At 17.9% G+C, this 11,112-nt stretch overlaps 2 protein-coding genes across 3 annotated transcripts; both read right to left on the bottom strand.

Annotated features, from left to right (window-relative positions):
• Positions 1 to 332: 332 nt before the first annotated feature.
• On the bottom strand, positions 333 to 4,093 carry LOC726110 (glutamate-rich WD repeat-containing protein 1). 2 transcript variants are annotated; one of them, XM_026439037.1, is made up of 4 exons: positions 3,974 to 4,093; positions 3,231 to 3,705; positions 1,038 to 1,445; positions 333 to 861 (listed from the first exon to the last, which is right to left on the bottom strand). In XM_026439037.1, the coding sequence occupies exons 2-4, from the start codon at positions 3,686 to 3,688 to the stop codon at positions 372 to 374; spliced, it is 1,356 nt and encodes a 451-aa protein (XP_026294822.1). In that variant the 5' UTR covers positions 3,689 to 3,705; positions 3,974 to 4,093; the 3' UTR covers positions 333 to 371. The 2 variants fall into 2 exon arrangements, with proteins under 2 accessions (XP_026294822.1, XP_026294823.1); XM_026439038.1 differs by having other exon boundaries at positions 3,231 to 3,732; positions 3,974 to 4,074.
• A 1,867-nt stretch (positions 4,094 to 5,960) lies between these two features.
• Positions 5,961 to 7,218, bottom strand: LOC409489 (diphosphoinositol polyphosphate phosphohydrolase 1). Its single transcript, XM_392996.7, has 3 exons — positions 6,809 to 7,218; positions 6,507 to 6,662; positions 5,961 to 6,374 (listed from the first exon to the last, which is right to left on the bottom strand). The coding sequence occupies exons 1-3, from the start codon at positions 6,905 to 6,907 to the stop codon at positions 6,078 to 6,080; spliced, it is 552 nt and encodes a 183-aa protein (XP_392996.1). The 5' UTR covers positions 6,908 to 7,218; the 3' UTR covers positions 5,961 to 6,077.
• Between the last annotated feature and the right edge of the window lie 3,894 nt (positions 7,219 to 11,112).

The raw sequence follows: 11,112 nt of genomic DNA, 5'->3' as shown, positions 1-11,112 counted from the left end.
AAATAATATTTTAATAATAGAAAATTATTATTAAATTATTTTTAAAATTATAATTTAATTTTGCATTAGAAATGAAATGGCAATAAAATAAATATTATATTTATGACTATTCTCGCTTTATTTAATGAAAAATTAAATTATTTATAACTTAATAAATAAATATTAATCAATATTTTTAATATTTTAATAATCTAGAATTATTTTTCAAGTTTTCTATTTAGTTCTGAAGAATCAAGTAATAAAGTAAAACATGAAAAAATAGATTCTTAAAAGTATTTTCTTACTTAATATTATGAATGAAGATAATATAAAAAATATCATAATTATAGAAATTATTTTATATATATTATATTCTTAAAAAAATAGATTTATTATACACTAATTGTACGAAATACATTAAATCCTGAATGAGCTGTTGATATTATAGTACCAGAACATTGAGGATGCCAATGTAATTCTTTTATATCAGTCTGACCTTGATGTATAAATAATAATTGTGGTGGTAATTTTTTTAATTCACTATGTTCTATCTCTTCTAATTCATCAGCTTCTACTGATAAATCCCATTGAGCAATTTGATCATCAGCTCCACCAGAAGCAAATATAGTAGCTTCTTGAGGATGCCATTCTACTGTTGTAACAGGTGCAATATGTTGTTTAAATATAGCTAATGGACTTGAACCATTAGAACCAAATTGACGTAAATCCCATACACAAATCAAACCATCATCACCACCAGATATAAGAAACTGAGTTTCTTTACGATTCCATGAAATAACATTAACATCAGCAGTATGTGTACCAAATGCTGTTAACATACAGGCAGATTGTGGACTTGCTCTTGTATCCCAAATTTTAATACTGTTAAATATAAAATTTATATAAAAATTATATAAAAATATACTAAGAACATGTAGTATTAAAGTGATAAAATATACATTAATTTAGTATAAATTCGATAGAAATTTATAAAATTATTTTATATTTATATTTTTTAAATTTATAAACTTTTTTTATAAATTTAATTAGAATCATACCTTTTATCAACAGAACATGAAGCAAGTACATGTTTTTCATTTGGTGACCATTGAATATCTTCAACACTATATGGTGCATGTGAATTATAAGGTCTTTGATCAACATGCCATGTTGTTGAATTATCATTATCATTAATGTTCCATATATGGATATTACCCTTACAATCACCAGAAGCTAACATGCCTATTTCTGTTGAACACCAATCAAGTCCATATCCTTCTGAAAGATGTCCTTTAAAACTAAATAATGGTTTGATGTTCTCATCATTTTTCTCATATTTTTTACAATATGTTCGAAGTAATTCATCATTATCAAGTGCATTTAATTGTTTATCTAAATTCCAAATATGTACACGACCTAATTCACTCCAACTTGCTGCTAAAGTTGTTTTGCCAATTCTTGTACATCTATTCAAACAAAATATATTTTAAATATAAATATATTTTAATTAATAATTTATTTATCATTCATACAATAAAGTTTTTGAATAATATAATATAATATATAATAATATATATATATATATATTATATAATATATAATGATATATAATATATATTATTATATATACTATATATAATAATAACAATTTAAAATTATAAACTTAAAAAAATAAAAATTAAAAATATTTTTTTAGTCTTTTAATCTATGTTTTTCTTTTTTGCTTTCAAATTTTATATGATATAAGTTTTTTTTTAATTTTTTTGATTGCATAATAACTTATTCAATTTTTTTTAGTTGTATAATTTATTTATTTTTTTTATTATATTATAATTAACTTTTTCATTTATTCTTTGAGCATATGACCACTTATTTTTCTCCATTTTCATTATATTAGTCAAAAAAAAATACTTTTGTCCTTATTTAAATGTTTATTTTTATTCTATTCAATTTCTAAATATAATCTTTGTGGTTTTAATCTTACAATTATTTTTATAATGATGTTAATATATTCTTGAGATATATAGGTTTGATTTTAGACTAAAATAAACACAAAAGTTGATATATAAAAATCATATAGGTTTATTTGTTAAATTATAACCAATTTATTAATGAAGCAAAATAGAAACAGTAAGAAGACAATTATGAGAGAATAATCTTATTCTATCTTTGTTTCACTTCATATTAAATTTAAATTTTTAATAGATAATTTATAATCATATTCTTGTTTTTTTTTTGTCATGTTCTTTTGGATTCAGTTATAATTCAATATTCACATATTTAATTTAATAATATCTTATTAAAAATAATTTCATAGCATTTATTTTTTTTTTTAGATTTAATCCAATGCTTTGCCATTATTTATATCTTTTTATTATTTTGTCTATTGAATTTTTTTTTCAACTCAATCAATGTCAACTTTTTCTTATCTATTATTTCTTTTTTTAATTTCATCATCCAGCCATTTATTATTTTCATATAATGCAAATAAATTACTTATTTAATAATTATTAAATACATATTTAATTAACTTAATTAAATTAAAATACTTATAACTTAATAAATAAATTTAATTAACATTTATTAGAACATTATATATTATATTATATATTACAAATTATTAATTTAATAACGTAAATTTTAACCTTATTATATAAAAGATATTTACATTAAATATCCTAATAATTTTTTATAAAAAATAATTAGGATATTTAATGTAATATCTGTATATAATGTAATATCATTTATATTAATATATTAAAAATAAAATAAATTTCAAATAAAAATTCCAAAAAAAAAGTGAAATTAATCTTTATATGTTCTATTTTATATATTTTCTTGCAAAAAAATTAATAATACTAAATTGTTTTCTTCTATATTATATAATTTTTATAAAACATTTTTCCATACAAAAATTTATAAATTATTTCATTACTATATATGATTTATCTTCTTTTTATTTTTTTTATTTCTTTATTTTATTTTATTTATTATATCTTATTAATTTATCTTTTAATATATTTTCTTTCTTTCAATCAATTTATTTTTTATATATTATATATTTATATATCATAATATTTCATTTAATCATTAAATTTTCTATTTTTCTTAATTATTGTTTTTCTAATTTTTTCTAATAACACATATATCACTTAATAATATTTTATTTTATTTAATAATAAATTTTATTTCCTAAAAAAATTACTGTTATGATTGAAAAGTATAAAAAAATAATAAAAATATATATTTACCTAATTCTATTGACACAACCTTGATGCTTTATTGGTGCAATAAACATTTTTGGTTTATTTTGATCTTCATCATTTAATTCATCATCATCTGATTCATCATCAGAATCGTTCTTTATATCATACAGATTTTCCATCTTCATAACAAGAAGATTATTAATATGTGTTTTAGCAGCTTGAGTTCCAGCCACAAGATACATGCATAATGGATAATTTTCTCTGTTATTATCTAAATTATCCAAAATTATATCAAAACTAAGACAAGGAGCACCAGATTGTGCATGATGTAACATTCGATATGCTGTTTTATCTACCACAAGTTCTTCTTCTTTTTTCAAAGGCTTTCCAGGAAGATATATTTTTTTTTTTTGTACTTCATCATTTTCTGTAGAATCTTTGTCACTATCATTGCTACTTTCTTCTATATTCTCATCAATCTCTTGCATTGATTCACATTCCATTTTTTTTTTATGAATTTCTTTATACAAAAAAAAAAAAATAATATCTTAAAAAGAATAATAAAAAAAATATTTTAATAATTATTTAATAATTATTTTAATAATTAAACATTTATAAAAAAAAATTAATTAAAATTAACTTAACCTTATATAGGAAATAATATAATAATATATAAAAATATAATAAACATTTTCTCATATTATCATTTATGATCTTTTAATTTAATATATTATCTAAAAAGAATGGGATGTTGTAGAAATTTATTAATAGGTTTTTTAGAAATTTACCTCTTCGTATATGTGTGCACGTGATGACAATATCCGAAAACGCAAAGTCTATACATATAAATTATGAAACTGACTACTTTGTTCAAATTTTTGGAATATTTTTTCATTGCATTTTATTGGCAACTTTTTGTGCGAATCAATATGGAACAATAAAATTAATGATATTAATAACAGTGAAATTATAATAACATTTAAGTAATGAGATTTGAAAAGTTATAAAAAATTTAAATATAATTACAAAAAATGAAATTTAAAAAATTCATGATACAATCACATATTTATATTTCATTTTACATTAAATAGTTTTCGTACTAATGTTTTTTAATGACATATACAAAGTAATATAAAATAAAATGCTACAAGCTGTTTTCTCAGAAGACAGAATACAAAATTAATCTTTGCATGTAACAAATTTTTTTAAGATAAATATTAAGGAAAAAAAAAAATATTCCATAAATTTTTTTAAATAATAAGTATTAATTTTTTGGTCTTTAAATAATTCTATTTGATAAATTTTTTTATCAAATTGAATAATATATATAAGAATATGATAAAATAATTCTTAATATTTTTTATTTCTTTTTTTGCTTTTTTTTCACTTAATAAAGATTTCCTTAAAGAAAAAAGATGTTTTTTCATAATTCTATAATTATGTATAAAATAAAAACATAGTACAATTAAATGTTATTTAGTTGATAAAGTTATCTAAGAAACAAAAATATATAATCTTTTATTTAAAAAGTATAAAGAGATTTTCTTTTTTTTCTTTAAAAATTACCTAACAAATTTGTTGCACTAAAGAATTAGCCATTTAATTTAAGAAAAAAATGAAATTAATATCTTTATTAATTTTTTAGAAAACAGCTTGAAATAGTTTATTTGGACTACTATATAAAGAAAAATTTTACTTTTTTTATAATTCTAAACAATCCTTAGTATAATTTTGGAAAAGATTCAGTCTATAAACTATTAATAATATGTAAAATGTTGTAATTGTTACACAAACAAATTCAAAGCATAATCATAACAACAAAATTTTTTTTTTAAAAGAAATTCTTGAAGATATGTGTTTCATTGTGAGATTTTATAACATTCTTTGAATATATTTAAACAACATGAGAGAAATATTCTAATTATGGAACTTGTTTTTTTTACATAAAACACCATCCACTTTACGTATGAAAATTATGTACTTATTTATGAAATATTTCCCTGAAATTAATAAAAGTAAGAACTAAGTTAAACAAACTGCTCCCTATGGACCAGTTTTTAATTATTTTATATGAATAAATATAATATTAATGATAAGAAAGAAATTAATGATTGCAATTAATGATGATGATAATGATCACAATAATAATAATGACGAGAATGACGATGGCGATGATGATGATGATGATGATGATGATGATGACAATGATAATGATGATGATAATGACAATGATAGTAATAATAATAATGAGAATAATAATAACAACAACAACAACAACAACAATAAAATAACAATGATATAATAAGAATAAAAATTAATAATAATAATAATAATAAAATAATAACAATATAACAATAAAAATTAATAATAATAATAATAATAATAATAATAATAATAATATAACAACAACAATAATAATAACAATAATAATAACAATAACAATGGTGATGGTGATGATGATGATAATGATGATGATGATGATGATGATGATAATGATAATGATAATAATAATAAGAATAAGAATAAGAATAAGAATAACAACAACAACAATAATATTAATATTAATATTAATAAAAATAATAATAATAGTATCTGTAATATAATAATAATATTAATAGTAGAATAGCAATATTGATGATAATAGTAGTAGTAATAGTAATAATAGCAATAATTATATAATAATAGTACTAGTAGTTATACTAATAAGGTCCACCGAGATTTTACTATAAATAAAAAAGATTAAAGAATGGAAAGAAAAATAAGAAAAAGAGAATGTACATTTTAAATATAAAATATAACTTTTTTAATTGTTATAACTATATGAAAGAAAAGGAGCAGTAACAAATATCTAACACAATAGCAATTGTTCACGCAAATGGATGGTATTTAATATTAGCTATGTTTGTTTAAATGAGGATTGTTACTAGAATTATTCATTAATTGAATAGATGTTACAGTGGTATGTGAATGGTGAGATGGTGAAATATTAGGATTATGTCGAGGATTAGTATTGTGGAGGCTGTGTATATAAGAACGTTGGACGGGCTTGTGCTGAGCAAGCTGAAGCAAGGCTTCTGGAATAGAGAACCATTTTCGTTTTCGACCAATAGTGCGTGAATCTTCCCATTCTGGCAATTCTTCGGTTACTCTCATAACCCATACTTGTGTTCTATGTTTGTGTTCCACATTCTAAAAAAAAATTATTTTAACAACTTTTTCCTTTGTTAAATATATTAGTATTTCTCTTATATATTATGTTTATATATATACTTTATATATATTAAACAAATAATTATATTTTATATGAAAACCTATTAATACCTCAAATATACCAAGACATCTGCCTAATTGTCCTAAAACACCAGCCTCTTCTCGAACTTCTCGCAATGCTGTTACTGCAGGTTCTTCCTCCGGTTCAACACCTCCACCAGGTACTATCCAACTATCAGGTCTACGACTGGATGTAACCAAAAGTACCTATATCATAAATTAAATAAAAATTTATACCTATTATTTATACCTATTTCACATTAGAAAAAAATATAATAATAAAATAATTGATATTAAAATAGAAATACAGCATTAATGAAGGAAAAAATATCAAGTGCCATCTGCTGGCTTACCTCATCTTCAAGATCATTTTTAACGCAGATACATGCAGCTCTACGTCTATAACCTTCTGAATCGTAAATACGGATTGAATTTGGTTTTTCCTTGACCATGATCGATTATTAAAGTTATAAAATTATTCCATAAATTCATATTTGTCAGACGGCCAGATAGGCCAATCTGTATGCTTGCATTATTTTAATATTGTTTGAAGCCGACATATCATCGACATAGAATTAGTCAGTGAGCTTTAATTGCTCACATAATTAATTTAATAGTCTATCTTTCGTCCAAATGAAAGGACGATTTTCTGGTTAAACAACGCTATATCACGATAATGTTGTCCTTGTAGAAAATTGCTATAACCTCAAAACTTTTAAAGAATTCACTAGACAAGTAACTCCATCTGGTCTATGTTTTCAACATACGAATAAAGAGTGATTTATACTATATTTTATTAACTATATTTTACTTCAATTATACTTGAATTTATAATATAATTATATATTTTATAATGAAGTAAGACTTTGAAATAAATAAATAAAATAATACAATTGAAATTTTTTCTAAAAATATATTATTATTAAATCATTTCTATATAGACTTATATATATATATATTAAAATAATTTATATTAAATTTTAATATGTATTATTATTATTAAATATTATTATTATATATTATTTTTATTGTTTCTATAGTATCTAATTACATTTATTAAGGAATGAAAATATTTAGGAATAAATTTATTTCTTTCTTAATAGATATACTCAGTTACGTACATAATAGTTTATACAATACAAATAAATACAAATAAATAATAAACATAATATTGGCAACATCGTTTTCACTAGATAAAAAATACTATTTTAGATAAATAAGAAATTAAAATTCAAATTATATTTTTAATAGTCACGTAAATAATATATAAATATTATAAGTAATAAGTATTATAATTTAAATAAATAAAAATAATATATAAAATATAATAAAAATAAATGTATAAAGTAATAAAAGAATTATATAAATTTTTGGAAGATTTAAAATTATAGTTTAAATAAATAATTTTTATTTATTAAAATATTTATATTCATTTAAGTATATAAAAAATAAATCATTTTCCAAACAAAATATTACTATTTAAATAAATAGCTTTTAAATAAGTTGAGCGAATAATTAAAAAAATAAAGATTTCTATTTTTAAGTGAAAGAAATTAAATAAATACATGTATATATATATATATATATATATAAATGAAAATCAATAATAACAAAAAAAATTAGATTATAGAAAATTTTCAAAATTTTATTTCAAAATTTTAAATTGTATTATGTAAATATAGTGTTATGCTTTTAATGTATAAAAATAAAAATATAATAAAAAATTTAAAAAATATGTTTTTATATTCTTTTGTCAATTCTTATGATTTATTTTACTTTTACTATTTTTGAATATAATTTATTAGTAACTGAATTATTCCATTTTATAAAATAAAATTCTAGAAAAAAAACATAATAAAATATGATATATTTTAAATAAATAAAACTATTATATTATTTTATATAATATAACAAAAATAAATTATAATAAATAAAATATATCATTAATTCTTAAATAATAATATTAAAAGAAAAAAAATTTTGATAAATTTGATAAATTTAAATTTAATAATTTAAATTTTATTAAAAGTTTTTAATTAAAACTAGAATAATAATGTCTTTGGAAATAATGTTTTCATCTATTTATAATTAATTGTTGTTTATTGATTATTGTTTTTTATGTAATTGTTTAATAAAATATTTAATATCTAAATAATAAACAATAATAAATAATAAACAATAAACAATAATAAACAAGCAAAAAATAATTTGATTAAAATGAAAAATTATATATTATATTACAAGAAAATGAATTATTATTATATATTTATATATTATTATTATTATATATTATTAATCTAGTAATTCTAATTTTAATGAAAGTTTAAATTAGAACAAAGATTATAGGTGTATATATATATATATATATATATATATATATAAAGTCATAAGATTATATAAAATACATATAAAAGGATTATAAAATATCTTTAATATGTTGGAGATAATGTTGTCTAGAAATATTTTTTATAATAGAAAAATATAGTATTAAAAACAAAATACTTTTTGTATGAAAAATTTTATTCTATCTTGTAAAAAGATCTTCTCTTATTAAAAAATATTTAAAGTTAAACTTAAAAAATAAAAATATAAACTAAAAAAAATAATACTAAAATAAAAACTTTGCATTGATTTTTTTAAAGATGTTTTGTTAAAAAAATTGTTTTATGTATAATTCATTATTTTTTATATATTTATGAAGTTTCATTAAAAATATTATTAGAAATATTGATTTAGATAAATTTCTTTGTAATATAATATAATCAATTAATATAATTAATTTTGCATCACTATACATAATGTAATAATTATCACTACATATGTAGAATATTAATATATTTGTTATAATATTTTTGAAAGATTAATTTTAAAAAAAGATATATGATTTAAAAATAATTTAAATTCTTATTTAAGTTTTTAAGTTTTAAAAAATAGAAAATAAAAGAAATTATAAAGAAATGATTTATTATAATTTTATAATATATATTATGTAATATATATAAAGTGATCTATACTGTTTCAAACTATAATTTTATTACCCAAAGTTTTCATTTAAAATATTAGTATTTGCAAAATACAAATATACTATTGCATTTGCAAAAAAAATTATGATTATCGATATATTATACATTTTAAGCCATTTATCTTTTTTCTTTCATATTTTTCTATAACTGTGATAATAATGATAATTTAAAATATTTATCATGTAGAATAAAGTGCAATAAAATAATTCATAAATTCATATTATTGTATATTTGTTTATTATATTTTATATTTAATTTTAATTTATAATTTTATTTTATATTTAATTTTAATAACAATATTAATTATTATGTAATATAATTATATTAATTATAAAATTATAAGTCATCTTAATTTATTCGTATTAACTAATAAAGATTTATTTTGAGAATTATTCTGAAAAAAAAATATTGACATATCTATTGCTTATTCATATTTTATATACAATTATTTGGACAATAAATTTTATTATTTATGTTTTCTTCTCAATTAACATTTTTAACAATATAAAAATAATTGATAAAATCATAATGATTTATCATAAAATTTTAATGTAAAATAAAATTTGTTCTATATATATTCTATATAATATTTCATTCGAATATTAAATCATGCAATTAAATATAATTTTGAATTTTTTTAAATGCTTTAATATTTTTGTATCCGGCACTCGATCCTCCATAATGTTTATTTATAAACTTCTTTACAATAATCATTTAGTTCATTAATAATTATTTACATAATATTTATTTTCTAAGCAATATAATATTTGTAGGGGGGGGGAGTACAATTCTATTCTATTTTGTTTTTCTATAATATTTTGGATATCAATAACAAATGATATTTTTTGTACTATAGTTCATATTGATATAATTTTCTATATTATATATATATGGCTATCAATTTTTGTAACATTATCAAAATTTAAAATTAAAATCATAAATCAAGTTCTTTTTTTGAAAAGATCATTATTTTTCATTTTTGTATCAATTTTGTATCATTTTTGTAATTATGCAATTCAAGTCAAATATTTCTTATTTTGTATATATTATTTTTAATTTTATGTAATATAAAATGATATTATATAAAATAAATAAAAAATTCAACTATATTATTTTCATAATATATATAAATATATTATTATATTATATATATATTATATTATATATATATATATTATTATATAAATATATTATTTATAAATTATATATTTATAAATTAATGTTTATTTATAAATATATAAAATATATATAAATAATATAATATAAATAAATATATAATATGGATAATATATCTATAATTTATTGTATGAAATTTATACAAATAAGGTTAGACTTTGTTTTCAAGTAAATTAAGTTTAAAAATTTCTCAAATACAAGTAAAATTAGCTAATTCCTTATAGCATATGAATGAATTGTTGATAAAAGATGATTTTAAATGTGAAAATAAGAATAAATATACAATATATTTTTTTCATGTAAAAATTAATTTTTGAAAAATCGAAAAAAATGATTAAAAATTCATTGAATATATAACTCTTTGACTAAATATATTCAATTTTGATTTTTTCAAAAAACAAAGGACTTAAGCGAAAAAATTTTATCTTTCTTATTATTCTATATTTTTTGTTTATTTT

This window comes from Apis mellifera, linkage group LG2 (genome assembly GCF_003254395.2).
Source record: "Apis mellifera strain DH4 linkage group LG2, Amel_HAv3.1, whole genome shotgun sequence".
Classification (NCBI taxonomy): Eukaryota; Metazoa; Arthropoda; class Insecta; order Hymenoptera; family Apidae; genus Apis; species Apis mellifera.
The sequence above is the reverse complement of the archived record's forward strand: the minus strand, read 5'-3'. Positions and strand labels throughout refer to the sequence as shown.